Here is a 17997-nt window from a genome sequence, read left to right on the forward strand (position 1 = left end):
ATGATGGGGGAAGGGGCCTGAAACTCCAGAAGGAGAAAAAGGATGAAGGGTTCGCACAATCTTAGGAATTAAGAAATCCTACTTAGAAATTGCCACTTGTTGAACAAATTAACTACCTGTTCGACACAGACCTAGTTTATTTTTGGTGGCACATGTTACAACTGCTCAGCTGGTTGCAGCAGGTCGGAAAAGAAACCAAAGGCCCATGTCCTGACCTCTTCCCTCCCACATTCAGGAGGATGTGGCTGGGGAATTAGCCAATACTTTGGAAAAACTACCTGAAGTCAGACCCACGCTTCGTAAATCTTGCTTTATAAACTCTGCTTAAAGCAATTAATAAGCAGAGATGAACAGCTCAGGGGTGCCCAGATTTTATTCTTTAGGGGAAAGCCTTGTGTAAGAGCCGAGACCCTTGTCATTGTAGGTGACGGAAATCAAAGTCAGGCACTCACACCCTGGTGCAGGGGAAGGTCCTGAGGCCAGGCTTCTCCCAAGCCCCAATCTTATCTGAGCCTGGGTTTCCCACCTCTTCATCTTGCCTGCACTAAATTTAGCTTTGGAGAGTGAATCTGCTGGTGAAGAGCGGGGCTGTCCAATACATTAGCCACTGTCTGTCCAGATGTGGCTATTGAGCGCTTGAAATTGATCAGGTCTGCCTTGGGATGCACTGCAAATCCGATATACACACTGGATTGCAAAGATATAGTGCAACGATGTAAATTATCTCAGTAATTTCTTTTAACGTGGATTATACGTTGAAGTGATACTATTTTGGAAACGTTGGGCTAACTATATTAATAAAACTAACTTAACCTGTTTCATTTTCCTTTTTTTAATGCGGCCACTGGAAAATTCAAAATTATGATGTGTCTCCCATTATACGTCTGCTGCACAGTGCTACTCAGGACCGTGTGACTCTGAGCCACGTTGAATTCTTGGCTGCAAAGAGGGCCCTCTTAGAAAAACTTCTATTTCCCTCCATCTCTGTTTTGAACAATCAGTTCTACCCAAGCATGCCTTCTTTTTCCTGGGGCGGGGGTGGGGGCCGGCAGGGGAGGGGCATAGGAAGGCCACAAAAGGAGGTAAAGCCCCCTTGGTAGCCTGACTTTCCGACTTGGAAGAGGCACAGTAGGGAAAGTTCACCAGCTGCTTTTCTGCAACATAACGAATTTTCCAGCAGAGATAGGAGAGCTCTCACTGCCTTAACTTGACCCAGCTGATTCTACCTTTTGTATCTGTAACTTAATGATTTCTTCATTCATTAGGACTCTTTACAGAAGTAACAGAAATCCAACTTGAATTGTCTTCTGCAAAAATGGGAGTATATTGATTTAGTGTATCTGAAAGTTCAGAGACAGCTCCAGCTTCAGGCAGAGCTGGATCCAGGCACATAGTCAATGCCAGCATCTCTCAGTTCAGCTTTCCTCTGTGCTCGATTCATCCCCAGCCAGGCACTCTCTTGGCGGTGGCCCCTTGCAGCTCCAGGCTGATGACATCCCCGATATATAACAAACCCAGCAGCAAGAGAGCTTTCCCCTTCCCCTATTAGTTTCTATTAAAAAAATCCTTGAATTGTCTCTAAGTGGCCTTGGTGGGTCATCATGCTGTCCCTGAATCAATGGCCATGGTCCACGAGATGAAGCTGGTAGTTGACTAGTCCTGGGTGTCCAGTCCAGACCCAGAGGTAGAGCAGAGGTAGAACCAGCACTGTTTGAATGCACGTTCTGAAAAAGGGGACGGGACTGGGGGGGGGCTGTGACCAGAAAAGGGGGAATTGGATGTAGGGCAGGTGATAGACAAGGAGATACCGCTGCACCCATGTTGCTGCTGCTGGGCTGAGTGGGTGGGGTTGCCTTCACAGCACCCTGGGAAGGACCTGCACATCTAAATATGCCCTTCTTTCTGTTTCTATCCTTTATCAAAACCGGGGAACCCTCCTACACTGTTGGTGGAAATGTAAATTGGTGCAGCCACTATGGAAAACAGTACGGAGGCTCCTTAAGAAACAAAAATAGAGCTACGGCAATCCCACTCCTAGGCATATATCCAGAGAAAGCCATGATTTGTAAAAATACATGCACCCCATGTTCATAGCAGCACTATTCACAAAAGCCAGGACATGGAAGCAACCTAAATATCCACTGACGGATGAACAGGTAAAGAAGATGTGGTACATATACACAATGGAATATTACTCAGCCATAAAAAAGAACAAAACAATGCCATTTGCAGCAACATGGATGGACCTAGAGATTATTATACTAAGTGAAGTAAGTCAGACAGAGAAAGACAAATACCATATGATATCGCTTATATATGGAATCTAAAAAAGGATACAAATGAACTTATTTACGAAACAGAGATAGATTCACAGACATAGAAAACAAACTTATGGTTACCAAAGGGGGGTAGGGATAAATTAGGAAAAATAAATAAATAAAATGTATATTCGATTGTTTTTTTTTTTGCGGTACACGGGCCTCTCACCGCCGCGGCCTCTCCCGCTGCAGAGCACAGGCTCCGGATGCGCAAGCTCAGCGGCCATGGCTCACGGGCCCAGCCGCTCCGTGGCATGTGGGATCCTCCCGGACCGGGGCACGAACCCGCGTCCCCTGCATCGGCAGGCGGACTCTCAACCACTGCGCCCCCAGGGAAGCCCTGTATATTAGATTTTTAGAAAAGAACAAGGTTGGAGACAAAGGAGAACGGGGTGCCGGATGAAGGACGGACCTGCGTTTCTATCAAGTAAGACTCTGAAATCAATGGCCATCTCCTTATAAGAGACGCGTTGTCCTGCACTAATGATTTGTGTTTACTTTTGTGCCCATCTAAAATTTTCCATAATAAAAAGTCTTAAAATTTTTTTAAAAAATAGGTTGCAATAATTTTAAAAATCTGTGAATGAATTCGCTGGTGGTCCAGTGGTTAAGACTCGGCGCTTTCACTGCTAGGGGCCCAGGGTTCGATCCCTGGTCGGGGAACTAAGATCCTGCAAGCCTCATGGTGTGGCCAAAAAAAAAATAAAAAACAAACTTGTGAACGGAAGTGCACTATAGTTGCAGACACAGGTAACCTAGATTTCTCTTTTCCTGCCTTTAGCCAAAGCAATGCCAAACACTTACGACAGCTGCTTGATCCGGTTCAAAAAGCATACGATTTCCTCACTGAACATGTGATACCTTGCAGTGCCAAAGCAATGACAATACCTGAAGCTCTCACTTCCTTTAAGTCCTTCCACTACTCTGATGCTCCGGATGCTGTCGACAAGAGCTTTGCATGCTCATTTACACGAAATGGGGAAACCTGGGCACACGCTTCCTAGCGTGGTATGATTCTATTTTCTCCCCTCTTAGTCTAACCTACCCTGTTATCGTTTCCTGCACGAATCCTTTATCTAGTGGCCTTTATCAGGCACCTCTCTCTCTCTTACATAGAACAAACCTAAAGAACACGCATGTTTTTGGCGGAGTGTGAGGTGGGGAGAACTACAGCTCTGGTCACCAGACGAGGCATCTCCCTCCGCAGATGTCTGAGAAGTAAAGCCCTGCAGAGAACCTCAACCCCAGGCCCCCCATGCACAATTCCACATGTTTGGAGAAAGGAAAAGTTCAAAACCACATCAAACATACTCTGCGAGCACGGCGTATAAATATTCCAAACAAACAAAATCAGCGCGTAACGTGTACTTCAATTTGCTGACAGATATTTTAAAAATTAACATCAGAATGAATGGCAAACACCAACACCACCACAAGACCTTTAACCCCAGAGAAAAATAACTCACAATCAAAGCCGGCTTGGCCTCGAATTAGCGCACAGCATCCTTGAAACGAGAGGCCAAGATAAAACAAACCGCCAAAATGGAGAGAACGGTGCAGAGGGTCGGAGGCAGAGCTAAGAAAATGAGGGCTTTCCGTAAAGCACTGAAAAAAAGGAACTCTACATTTATATTTGAAAAATTCTATTACACTGCAGGGCAAGTCACTTCAGATACAATTTAATAAAAGGAAAATTTTAAGAAGGAGTGACTGACATCTATTTGACCCCTGGTTTGCACCAACCATCACCCTAGGTGCTGGCCATCATGACAAGGTGTGCGGGTTCGTACCCTGAGGTCTAGGGGACTTGGGAAGTCCCAGATACTCCTCTCCCCAGCCTGACCGAGGTACTGGTTCTTTCTTTCGAAGCCCTCGTTTGCTCATACAGTTGTAGAGTCGATTGTCAGATGAGCTAATGCTTAACTCATTATATACGTAATTTCACAGAACATATGTATATGAACATATATTTTGTCTGGGACATAGTACTTTCTCAATAGACATCACCTACTATTACTTACATGCCTTATTTTCTTTCATGTCCTTATTAACTCCAAAGATAGATATTATCTACTACTTATACCTGACGAAACTAAGGTTCAGAAATAACACGATTATGGCTATTATGAACAACAGACTTAACTTGATAAATTTCTTAGGCACTAGGTTAATCTAGTTCAAATCCCACTTTCACCGTTAGGATTTGCAGTGAATAGGAAAGAAGTTTGAGTCGGGCCACGTTCACCCAGATCTGATTGATCCCGCGGACCTGCAGGAAGCAACCAGGAACCAGCGGGTGCCGGTCCCATCCCTGCCTGTAGGGAGAATCTGGAATCACTCTGAGGGGCGAAGGATTTCATAGAACACACTTTCTTCCTTGTTTGGTAATCAGGAAGAGAAAAAAAGAAACAGCTTGGCATGACATGTAGCGACTACAAAAGCCATTTTCGGATGGAACTCTTGTCAGATACCTGAATTTTCTGATTTTCAGAGCCCAAATATCTATAGGCCTATATTTATATTGAGAACTCCACTAGATAGCCCTGATCATATGAATGTTTCTGATTTTTCCTTTCATTATCAATGAAGAACTTTTTGTTGCAGTTGTAATTTTTTTCTAGGGATTAGTGTGGGGAGGCTTCAAGGGGGCAAAACGCATATGAATGCAGGGACCCTGGATGTGGGCAAACGCATATCAACGTAGGGGCCCTGGACGTGGGCAAACGCGTATGAACGCAGGGGTCCTGGATGTGGGCAAACGTGTATGAATGCAGGGGCCCTGGATGTGGGCAAACACATATGAACGTAGGGGCCCTGGACGTGGGCAAACGCGTATGAATGCAGGGGCCCTGGATGTGGGCAAACGCGTATGAACGCAGGGGCCCTGGATGTGGGCAAACGCGTATGAATGCAGGGACCCTGGATGTGGGTGACAAGAGGTACAGACACGGAGAGACCCGGAAGTCCCTACCTTCTTAATTTTGTTCATATCGCTATTTTTTCAGATAATAATGTCATCCAGAAACACAGCATGTTCCTTTTTGTAAGTTAGTCTTATTATCACACACAGTGCACAAGTTGAAAACCAAAATGCAAACTGGACTTCAACCAGTAATCTGGCCACGATCCGCACACAAGAAAGTTATTTCAAACCAAGAGGCAAGTCTCCAGTGGTAGGACTTCCTACCTTACCAGGCTGACCGCTTCTCACCCTAGCCGGGCCCCATGCTCCTGAAATACGTTCTTTGAGGAAAATAGGACCAACTCTATCCAATATTGCTGTATTAAAGATAATTCCAATGAATTTACGACATTCACATTAGGTGTTTCTGGGATGTTATCATCTAAAACACTCATAATTGCAACACTCGAGTAATTTGTTACCAAATCCTTAAATAAATCTACAAGCACCTAACTTTGAGTATAATATATCATGAGATATTAAAGCCTTAGGCCTGTTTTTTAAAAAAATCACCTATTTCCTTAGTTGCCCTTATACCGGTGAACATAAGAGAAACATCCCGACATCCACAGGAGGCTGGAGAGTGTTTCCTGACACCTGCTTCTCACTGAGGCTAGGCAGCCCTGACAGGACCCTCCTGGGAGGGCCCTCTCGGGGGGTAGCCTTCGAGGCCGGCGGCATCTGCTATCTGGACAACTGTGTAAGAGACTTTGCCTGTTTTTGCTGTTTCTGTCAGTTCTTTCATAGCGGCGGTCGGATTCTGGAGCTAGCGTCTCTCGTTGTGGTGAACGACAACCCCAGGCAACTTTACCAGCTGCGCATGACAGGTCACGTCTCCGATGGGTTTCTTTCAGGAGCGAACATGCTTCTTTGCCAGAAACCCCCAGCGAACGTCTCCTCGCGTCTCCTTCAGGGTTTTGAACCACCCATGACAGCATGGGGTTGGGATCAAGCTCCCTGCTGCACTTAGGGATGGAAAGGGCTCCCTGAGCAGTTGGGTGCTTGCACAGGAGCTGGAATGGGATACAAACCGGGCCCCTCACCAAAGGGGGAAGCAGGATGGGTGCTGCGGACAAATGACCATGTCCCACGCCACAAAAGTTAACCTGAGGACAGGTCCTCTCCTGGCCCTCCGGCTGGCCTCTGGCCAACAGATGTTCTGGAATGTTCCGAGCAGAGATGGCCCTTACCCCTGCTTCTCGGCTTACTTCCTAGAGCACGTGCAACCTGGAAACAAAAACGCTCTTTTTATATTTATATGGAAAATACCCAGGCCTGAGATTTTGCTCAGCTGCAAAGTCCAGGAGAAAGCCAGCACGTAGGGAAGATGACTAATTAATCTCTTTGATCCAAGGGCGGCACCGTGACAACCAGCCCTCGTCCTGCCCACTTGCAGTCCATAGGGATTTGCACTATGTATACAAAGTGTGTATATAAAACTCAAAAGTAAACTCAGTCCTGGATTTAGGATTAAAAAAAAAAAGGCTGCCCTATGTCAGAAGCTGGCTGGAGCCTGGAGCGTGGCACTGCAGACAGAGTTAGCAGTCTGTAGGCTTTGAAGTGAAAGGTTTTCCCCCTCTTTTACTAGCCATGAAAAGAACTTTAAAAGAAAAGCATCGGAGTTGGTGAGGAGTATTTTTCCGTGGCGAACGATGTAACGTCCTCGGGTATAATCCTCTATTTAGAAAACCGGGGCCTTACAGCTGACACCACACCACCTGCCGGCCCTCACAGACCCACTGCTCAGAGAAACAGGGCCCTGGTGGACATTTAAAGATGCTGTCTTCTCCTGGAACCCCCAGCACTGGCTTGAACATTGTCATGGGGTCATATTTTAGGTGTTGTGAGCAGGGGCTCTCTAACTTTTAAGTGGAAGAATAGTCTGGAGACTTATCAAAATTCAGAGGCTGGGGCTCCAGGTGCAGGGATTCTGAGTGTGTGTGTGTGTGTGTGTGTGTGTGTGTGTGTGTGTGTGTGTATGTGTGTTTCAAGTACATATTTTTTTTTTGGTGGGGAAGGAGGTTGTCATTTTAACAAGCAGCCCAGGTGATTCAGATGTAGGTGGTCAGTGGACCCTACTAAGAAACTTCACATCAAGAACCTGTAAAATGTTAAAAATAAAACAAACAGGGCTTCCCTGGTGGCGCAGTGGTTGAGAGTCCGCCTGCCGATGCAGGGGATGTGGGTTCGTGCCCCGGTCCGGGAGGATCCCACATGCCGCGGAGCAGCTGGGCCCGTGAGCCATGGCCGCTGAGCCTGCGTGTCCGGAGCCTGTGCTCCACAATGGGAGAGGCCACAACAGTGAGAGGCCCGCGTACCGCAAAAAAATAAATAAATAAATAAAACAAACAACAACAACAAATCAAAAAGAAAAAAAAAAGAACCTATAAAATGTTGAAATTCTTTAGCCAAAAGAAATGGGAGTTTAAGCCACAATATTCCTATTTATAAAGGCTCAAGAAAATAATTTATCACTGCAAGATAAAGAAGAACAGGCATGTCTTACTATTCATTCCCACAGGTACTCCTATTATATCTCCACCATAGTCCTCTGAGGTAACTAGGTCGGGTAATAGTATTCTGACTTTGCTGATAAGGAAATAAAGCAGGTTAAGTGATTACCACAGGCTCCAAAGCTAGTTGGGGCAAGTCTCTTGACTTTTAAACAAAGGTCAAATAAGAGGCACACCCTCAGAGACCCCCAGAGTAGTAAGCCTTGAGAAATACATGAAGAAAATAAAAGCCCATTTCCTGATCCAGGTGTAGATCAAGTTTTCCTCACCTCTCTAATTCAAAGCCCTACTTCAGCAGGCAACTCTGCGCTAAAGAACTTTGATAGTTTTCCACCCACAGGCCTTGGCTATGGGGACCCATCATGGAGAAGCTTACATAACCCATGGTTACGATACTGGCAGAAAGGAAAACACATGGAAAAACCTCATCACATATTTTTCCCCAGCTGAGGGCTGTGGCATCACCCAGGACAGACATAACCGGAGTTTCTAAGTTTCTAATTCACTTTAGGTGAATTCACTGTGGGCCTAGGAAAATGGAAAAACAGGGTGCCCCCTTAAGATCCCACAAATGCTGACTGTTCTCAGGAGAGGAAGGATACAGAGGACTCTTTAATTTTATTTTTTAAATTAATTAATTAATTTGTTTGTCTTTATTTTTGGCTGTGTTGGGTCTTCGTTGCTGCCCGTGGGCTTCTCACTGCGGTGGCTTCTCTTGTTGCGGAGCACGGGCTCTAGGCATGCGGGCTTCAGTAGTTGTGGCTCGCGGGCTCAGTAGTTGTGGCTCACGGGATCTAGCGCTCAGGCTCAGTAGTTGTGGCGCACGCGCTTAGTTGCTCCGTGGCGTGTGGGATCTTCCCGGACCAGGGCTCAAACCCGTGTCCCCTGCATTGGCAGGTGGATTCTTAACCACTGTGCCACCAGGGAAGCCCCAAAGGACTCTTTTGATTCCAGAAATTTCCACTGGGACTTCTTGACTCACTGGTTGGCTTTCATGGACCACACTGTGAGGTGCTTCAGGGAAGATGAAGGTGCTTTGATAGTGGAAAATCCCCCCCCACACTACAGCCCTCCCTCCCTTTGCACTCAGGGCAAAACCTGCCTTTTCCTCATGAGAAAAACTCCACATATCGTGGACAAGACAAAGAAATAGTCAATCGAATTGGTTTAGGAAACCCCAGCAGAAACGATGTTTCTTTTCAACAGTTTAGGATGCTACGAAGAGACAGAACATTTTGTGTGAGGTCTATCTCCGGCTCCTAAGTGAGAAATGCCGTTTGCCACCAGACACTAGTTTAATTCTACAGCTCAAAAGAACCATGTTCCTTTGCCAAAACCCTACTGCTTCATGAACGACAAGAAAATGGTTTATAAAAGTCACTAGAAACATTCTTATAATAATAACAACACTAATTTTTAAAAAGCAGCCTTTTCCCAGAATACCATCACCCCTAAGCATTCACCAACCGTCTTCGTCAGCTTGGGCTGCTGAAACAAAATACCACAAAGTGGGTGGCTTTATCGACAGCAGAAATTTATTTCTCCCCAGGTTTGGAGGCTGGATGTCTGAGATCAGGGTGCCAGCCTGCCTGGGTTCTGGTGAAGACCTTCTTCTGGGTTGCAGACGTGTAACTTCTTGCATCTTTTTTTTTTTTTTTCCTGCTGTTTCTGTCAAGCGTTTTTTAAAAATTGAAGCATAGCTGAATTACAATACTGTGTTAGTTTCAGGTGTACAGCGAAGTGATTCAGTTACATGTATGCGCGTGTACATATATTTTCAGATTCTTGTATCTTCACACTGCAGAGAACGAGTGAACTGGCTCTCGGGCCTCTTCTCATCAGATCACTAATGCCTCCCAAAGGCCCTACCTCCATGCTGGAGGCTGAGGTCAGGCCTTCAACATGAAGTTGAGGGGAACACAAGCATTTAGTCCACAGCCCCAGCCCAGAACGAAAGGGATGTACGTGGCTCCGCCATATTTTCAACTTCCCCCAAAGGAGCTGCCTCCTGTCACTGACTGCCCCTCTTTCTTTATGACAGTACATCACCCCTCTGGAGACAGCAGAAAGCCTGTCTGAGATTTCAGGCTTGTTTAGCCACTCTCCACCCAAGTGACTCTTCGTAAGTGTTAAAAAAAAAAAAATTAAAAAAAGACTTCCCTACCACTTTTCAGAGAATGATGGCGGCAGACACAGGGTGAAGGAGCATTAAAGTTGGCCTTGACATTGTTTTCTGATACCCTGTCTCCACTGAGAGCTCCATCCTGGAGCAAGATGAGAGAAAAGAAAGAGCTCTTTCAACACAGACAGCGGATTACCCACCCGGCCGCCCCGGAATGTGAAAATTACAGTAATATCTCCTACCATGTCTAATGAAAACCTCAGTCTCAGCCAGCGATGGCTGATTTCAAAGCAACATCGTCTGCCTCATGGAAACAGACCAACCAACCAAAACGTTGAAACGACGTGGTTTATGTTAAAAAAAATTTTTTTATACCCAAGTGAAATGTGATTTAATATTACAGTTTCTTTGCTTTTGGATGGTAGGAATAGCTCATTCGATTTTTTCGGGAAGTCCCCAGCTATGGAAATTTCACCATTTATGCTGAGCCTGCAAACCACACGGGCATGCAACCCGGACACTGAAAACGTGGCGTGTCAGTGACTACATGGTAGATGGTCCCTCCACACTTCAAAAGTCAACCTCCTGACGGGCTGGTGACCATCTTAATGTCTGAACTGGAGTCCCTGGTGCCGGCGTACACAGAGGGGTCACTAGAGCATCCCTCCGTGGAGGGCACTGGGAGGGGGCTGTCGAAGGAGTGGGCTTTGTCGCCAGTCACCTGTCAGCTAAGTCCAGCCTATCAGCTGTCACTCTTCTCTAATTTCGGAAACTGTCCACAGCAGTTGGTGCCTTGCATTGTCCTGCACCACAAAATCCCCCAAATGAAATATTCATCGGGCCACATCCATCCTTAACCAAAAGGAAAAACCATGAAGCAGGTATTCTAGGCACCAAACCTTACCAAGTGATCATGACTGTGGATACCTTTCTTGCTTTAAAACAGAACTGATTCAAGTGAACCAAGTATCTTTGCTGGGAAATGCTTGTTTTGCTACAAAACAATCTTCTTGATTCATTCAGTGCTCTGTAATTTCCTCCATCGCTTGCATTTGGAAAGGAATTGAAAAGTGTTATGTGTTTGTCCTCATGCCTTCGAGAAGGCAATGATGCATTTGGGGACACACAAGCCACCCCTACAGGATACATCTGTCTGCTCAGCACCCACACTCAGAGGAGGTCCCAGACACCCTGGGGTACATCAGTGGATTCACCAAGTAAAAAAGGCAAGCAGCCCACCCAGTATGACCTCACGTGGAACAGCTGCTGGGCATGTATCTAGACTTGGGAAGGCCCGGAGTTTGGGCTCATTTCTGCAGAGTAAGTTAGGCAAAGATGGTGGCCTGATGTGCCATGCACAGGCCTGCTCCTAAAATATGTAGTCCTGGGGCAGGAACCAGCAGAAGCCCCCAACCCACAGTCCTTCTCTTCCCACGTTGGTTCTGACTCACGGTACAAGCGTCCTCATGCAAACGTGGGTGGGTGTCCCAGAGCAATCCTCCAGTGGACCCAGCACACATCACCCCCCTACAAAGTAAGCTGTCCTTGGGCCCAAGGGTGCGCTCCGGGCCTGGATCCGGGGAGAGAACCAGGCAGGCCTGGTGAGTAGGCTTCTGGCCATTTGGAAGACTCGGGGTCCTGGGAACCCGGGGAATGCACTAGAGTCGGGATGCTGCCCTCGCCCCACGACTGCCTGCCCTGTGAAAAGAGACACGCCCAGCCAGGGACCACCAGCGCAGAGACCTCCAAAGGACTTCAGATGTAAAGAAAAAAGAAAATGCAATGTCTTCATAAACATTCTGTGTCCCTTACTACCCATCACATATTCTTTTGTAAACCCTGAAAAATTTCCCAGTAAAACAAAATTTACAGCTTCATTTGTAAACTGAGGGCATTTGGAACCCAGGGCTTTCAAGGGCCTCTTCAGACCCGATCCTGTGGGATCCTAAGATTCAGGGTGTCAGTGGAGATGGCTCCATCTCAAACACTAGACAAAGATAATATAAAAGACGAAAAAAAAAATCTAAAGGATTTTAGATTTTAGCGTAAAGGTCTTCAATCTCAGCCTCTCCAGTTAAGAGATGAACAGTGAGATATTCTGCTTAATTAATGATCTGGTTAGTAGAGTGGTTAGATCTATCCTTCACAGGTGACTAATTCTCACCTGATCAAAGTATAATAATACCCAACATCGAAACTACAATCGGCGTAATCATGGGGTTATGAATGACCCCAAACATCTCCTGTTTTCCAAGTCCAGTGAACTGTACACATGAGACCTGTAATTAACACGCAGTTCATTAAGGAAATGGGGAAATGGGGACACGGGTAGGTCATTAAGTCGACAGTTTATGTAACAGTTAAAATTTCCAAGGCTATTTCTGTGGCCTGGACAACCTCTTCCAGGGGCTTTGATTTGGTTTGTTTCCCACCTGATACATTTTGACGGAAGCTGGCAACACCAACCTGTCCTGAGACAGGGAAAGCCCACAGTTAATAGCACTGACCTGTCCTTTCATATCTGGAGCGATGGGAATGGTGGGCCAGATGGTTGAGTAGATGCCAAAAAACACCAACCAGATGAGCATGCTTCCCCAGACGGCCAGGTGACTGAACTACAGGAGAAAACAGACACTCAGGCAGGGTTCTCTGCTGAGCCAGTAGCCACCTGCACCAGCCACGGCAGCAGCCCTGGGTCCACGCCACCTTTCTTTATGGAAAGATTTCTACTAGACACCGGTTGAGAGTTTAAGTGACTAGTGGCCCCAAACTATCCTGAAGAGGAAAGTGCTTTTTCCACCACAGCTGACCGTCCTGTAGACCCAGCCTACAGTGCTACCAGGCTCCTTTCTGTCCCTCGCCAGTGTTCACTCCACTTTGGAGCGGAATAAATAAGGTATCATTGCTCTGGTAAGAGGGCGTGGGACAGACAAAACGAACAAGATGGGTTTATTTATCATTTTGAGACTTTGACTGTTCATTTTCCAAAGAACTTTTAAAAAATGTGGAATGGATATATCCCTTAGCGATAACACTCAAAGCATCTACTGAGTTGCGAATTTCTTCTCCTCTGTCCTCTTGCAAGGACGATCCTTGACATCTTTTCAGCCACACTCCATGATCTAATCCAGCATGAGCCTCTGCCAGCTGCTTAAAAAATCTGACCACTGCTCGCCACCTCCTCACGTCCCAGGCTAAGCCACTAGCCCCTCTCACCTGGATTCATTGCCTCTGTCTCTCAACGAATTCTCTGCTTCCACATTCACCTCCCACCCCACTCCCAATTAATGAGCACAGAATCAGAAGCCTATTTAAACAGCAGAGACGAACGTGAAACATTGGCCATAATCCTCAAAAGTTGGAAATAACCAAAATGTCCAAAACTGGGGACTGATTCAATAAGGGATGGGATATTGATAAAACTCAATACTCTTTAATCATGAACTATGACCTTGTAGAAGTACATATATATATATATATATATATATATATATATTTTTTAAATTTATTTATTTTTGGCTGTGTTGGGTCTTTGTTCCTGCGTGCAGGCTTTCTCTAGTTGCGGCGAGCAGGGGCTACTCTTCATTGTGGTGCGGTGGCTTCTCTTGTTGTGGAGCACAGGCTCTAGGCGTGTGGGCTTCAGTAGTTATGGCGCACGGGCTCAGTAGTTGTGGCGCACGGGCTTAGTTGCTCCGCAGCATGTGGGATCCTCCCGGACTAGGGCTCGAACCTATGTCCCCTGCACTGGCAGGCGGATTCTTAACCACTGCGCCACCAGGGAAGCCCAGACTCTGCGTTTTGTAATACGTTGTCTTATTAAAAATATACACAGAGAACAAAGTCTGGAAGGTTATACAGGAAATATTAACAGTAACTATATCTTGGTGGTAAAATTACGGAAATTAAAAATTCCTCTTTCTGTCCTTCTGTATTTTCTTTGTGTGTGAGTTTTTTTTAATACAATGCACATATACACTGGAAATGAGCTGACTGTTAACAGCTTAGAACTGTATTAAGTGCTCAGCAAACGAATCATCAGGGAACTCTGGTTTGCAAATGTGCCCTGATAAAGATCAAACCACAATTTTTACATGCAAAATTTAAAATAAGGCAGCTAGATATTGTTTACTGTTTTCCTGGGGCTTAAAAAGATACTACACCATAAAAAATATCTATAGTGGATAGAGAAATAATTCTAGAGAAAACTTACTTTTGTCCAAGCTGTAGTCTCCAAACCGGCTTTCAGGCAAACAGTAACAACAACATACTGTGAAAGAAAGAGGAATTTGGGAAATGCGTTATCCTCACTTATTTTCACTTCCCAGAAGAAATCCCAAATCCTCCCCAGAGGCAGTTTCTCCGTGGCGTCTGGACTTTGAAAGTGCCATCTTGGTAGCTAATTCTCTGGGGGTCAGTTTTAGGAAAATTACAGGCAGGTTCTTATAAGAAAAGCCCTCATTTTAGTGATTGGCTTCTCACAAGCAATAGTTACTTTGCCGTTTTCTTAGCTTGGAAGATTTGGGGGAAATCACCTTCCCTTGGTGTTGGTTTTGTTTTTCTTCCCCGCCCCCAACAAGTACACGTGAAACGGTCATCTGAAGAATGGGGAATCTGCTGATCACCTGTCCAGAAATCTTAACTCTGCATAATCTTCACTCAAATATGAGGTAAGCATTTCACAAGCACTCTGAGCTCTACGTGTTGCCAAATCTTGGCTCCCTGTACACCGATGGCGAACAGAAATACGGAGACAGAGTAGGAAATAGAAAAGAGTAGCTTCATTCCTTTTGCCAGGCAAGATAAGGAATCTATAATATATAGTTTAAAGATGTGAAATAAGTCATAATGACAAAGGCTGTATATACAGGGAGAGGTGAAACCCACACGTGCCATCTAAGAAAGATTCAATAAACAGGTAAACTTACCGTATAAACGATATTTCCAACAAATAAATAGTCTGTGGCATGACCATTGGCCAACACAGTATCTGAAAAACAAAGAGGTTACAATTACCCTCCAGAGCAGAGCACTGCAATCTATTTTATTCAGAATGTAAAAACAGAACTTTAGAGACATTGAGGGAATTTCGAAAATTGCATTGTCTGTGATTCTAATGCCTCCTTTTTCTAACTCTGCATTTCTTCACCTTATATTTTTGCCAAGTGAAGCAAACAAACAAAACCAGGTTTCCAACAAACCGAACAACCAAACCCTTGATCTGTGTGGAAATTTACATTTTCATACAGATTCAAATCTCCCTTTTGTCAGTTAGAAAAAGGAACAGTATAAAAACATATTAATCTGTCTTTGTGGGTGCCAGTATTAGACCTTTTCCATGTGTTCATTTACTAGTCGTCTTTAATTTCCGCTAAATGGGAATTATAGGCCAACAGCAAAAGATAGCTACACGAAACAAAATGAGTTCATGATTACTGAACTCAGAATTGAAAAGAATATTCACTACTTGTGTTCTCTGTCAACTTCTGCGTGAACTTCTGGAGTCTATAAACGGGTGAATGCAAACCACCCAGTGAGAGATGCCTAGACAATACAACTAGGATTCTGAAGCTTTAAGTTTATAGCTTTCCAATGTTTTCTTCGTAAGGATGACTATTACAGCGTACGTAACAATCACTAAGGCAGAACTCTACGAGAATTGTCTAGTTTGGGTCAGCTAGCCTGCTGTGAAAAGTCTGGTTTCTACCCTGAGGGGTCAAAGCCTGTTTTAAGATCAGAAATAGTTTCTTTGGGTGACACCGCCAATCCCCTTTTATTCTCTTTTATACTCATCTGTGGCCTACAGGCCAAGTGTATAGGGATTTTTCTGTTCAAATTTCCAACCCAGTAGCTGTTGTACACACATATTTGGGCTCACCAATTTACCCAACTGTTTGTTGAAGAATCTGATTCTTATTAAAGAATCAAGATCCTTTTAGTTTCGCAAACACCGTAAGGATCAAGTACCATCACAGGGAAAATCTGGTAGTGGTGGGACCCTGCATCCAGCCACAGGGCAGGCCCTTTCTGCTAATTCTAGATAAGTAAATTTGTGGATAAGGACAGATGAACCCACAAAGTGACATCACGGGCTGCGTTAGGTACTGGCCTAAACCCAGGGATTGCTCCTGGGGACCGTGACAGTTATCCTAGGGTGGCCACCGACTTCAAAAGGATTAATCTCAAAGCCTAGGGGAGACATGGTGAAGGGAGAATCAAAACTCAGGCAGGACTTCATTAAAAAGGAAGGAAGGAAAACAATGATCAGAAAAGTAAAGAAGAGGCTACGTTAAGCTCGAGAAGGCCACAAGTTGATATATTGGCAAACAGCGATTCAAAACTGTAAGGGTTTGCATTTTAGTAACTGGCCCTAAGATTGCTTTAATAATAAAGACGACACCTTTAAAGAAAAGCCTCAATAAAGGAACACTTGAGATTAGACAGGAGACCATTGCTTTGATTCTAACAGAGATGATAGCTGTGAAAGGGGTAACATTAGTCTTTTATTTACAGGACAAATATTTATTTAAAGCCTACTTTAAAGTGGGAAGTGGGGAGACAAGATCCCTGTCTCCGTGGAGCTCCCAGTACAGTGAGGGAGACAAGACAAAAACACACAAAGACGTAGAAGGTATGGAATAGAGAGGTATGGAATAGAGACGGACGGGGCTGCTACTTTAGACAGGGAGTCCCGCAAAAATCTCTTTGAGGAGGTAACATCTGAGCAGATCGCAATAGTTCAAGGGGGTGAGTTAAGTGAACATCTGGGCTAGAGCGTTCCAGGCAGAGGACTGGCCAACAGTCTGAATACAGACAGCAATGATGAGTTCAAAGACCATCACAAAGGCCAGTCTGGCTGCAGACTCTGGGGAGAGCGCCCAGACAGTAAGAAGGGGCCAATTAACATAGGTCACAGTGAGGAGCTTGAATTTCTCTGTTAACTACGACAGGAAACCAGAGAGTAAAATGGTATGAGTTACGTTCTTAAGGGAATAGTCCAGCTTTTATGGGAGAACAGATCCTGGATGACCAAGAACAGAATAATAACAGATGCAATTCCAGTTTGGAAATGATTGTAGCAATCCATCCAGCAGGATGATACTGGTGGCATGCAGAGTTGGGTCCAATATGGTAGCCTTGAGCTGCTGTTTACATTTAAACTAATTAAAATACAATAAAAAAATTCAGTTCCGGCTAGGGATTGGGGAGGAGGGGGGAATGAGGCATTACTGCAGCAAGTGTACAGCGTTTCAATTTAGGCTGATGAAAAGATTTTGGAATAGATTATTGGTGATGGCTGTAAACATTCTGAATGTAATGCCTCTGAATTGTATACATAAAATGGACCATAGAACTAAAACCAAAAAGCTCTAGGATAAAACATAGGATTAAATCTTTATGGCCTTAGATTTGGCAATGGTTTCTTAGCTTTGGCGCCAAAAGCACCGTGACAAAAGAAACAAGTAGATCAATTAGACTTCATCAAAATTAGAAACTTTTGTGCTTCAAAGGACACCATCCTGAAAGTGAAAAGACAAACCTCCGGAATGGAGAAAATATTTGCAAATATTTATCTGATCAGGAACCTGTATCCGGAATACAAAAACAACTCTTACAGCTCAACGGTAAAAAGACAACACAATTTAAAAGTGGGAAAAGGCTCTGCACAGAAATTTTTCCAAAGAAGAGGTACCGATGTCCAAGTACATGAAGGGATGCTCAACGTCATTAGACACCAAGGAAATTCAAAACCAAAAACCACGAGATATCATTTCACACCCACCAGGGTGGCTATGATACAAAAGATAGATAGTACAAGAGGTGGCAGAGGATGTGGTGAAATTAGGACCCTCAGACACTGCTGGTGGGAAAGGAAAATGCTGCAGCCATTGTGTAAAACTGTCAGGCAGTTCCTCAAAAGGTTATGCCTAGGGACTTCCCTGGTGGCACAGTGGTTAAGAATCTGCCTGCCAATGCAGGGGACACGGGTTCGATCCCTGGTCCAGGAAGATCCCACATGCTGCTAAGCAATTAAGCCCGTGCGCCACAACTACTGAGCCTTCGAGCCACAACTACTGAGCCCAC

General features: G+C 44.9%; 1 protein-coding gene across 3 annotated transcripts in view; it reads right to left on the reverse strand.

Moving 5' to 3' along the window:
• Positions 1–17997, reverse strand: part of ATP8A2 (ATPase phospholipid transporting 8A2) — a 477972-nt gene that overhangs the window by 115149 nt on the left and 344826 nt on the right. For 2 of the 3 annotated variants that reach the window (XM_029210474.1, XM_029210475.1), the window contains 3 exons: positions 14841–14902; positions 14126–14182; positions 12423–12530 (listed from right to left, as the gene is read on the reverse strand). In XM_029210474.1, the coding sequence (XP_029066307.1) occupies positions 12423–12530; positions 14126–14182; positions 14841–14902 (227 nt within the window). Of the gene's footprint in view, positions 1–12418; positions 12531–14125; positions 14183–14840; positions 14903–17997 lie in introns of all 3 variants that reach the window. The other variant, XM_029210476.1, reaches the window with a different exon arrangement.

The sequence above is a fragment of the Monodon monoceros genome, unplaced genomic scaffold (assembly GCF_005190385.1).
Source record: "Monodon monoceros isolate NGI ecotype Baffin Bay Population unplaced genomic scaffold, NGI_Narwhal_1 Super_Scaffold_8, whole genome shotgun sequence".
Classification (NCBI taxonomy): Eukaryota; Metazoa; Chordata; class Mammalia; order Artiodactyla; family Monodontidae; genus Monodon; species Monodon monoceros.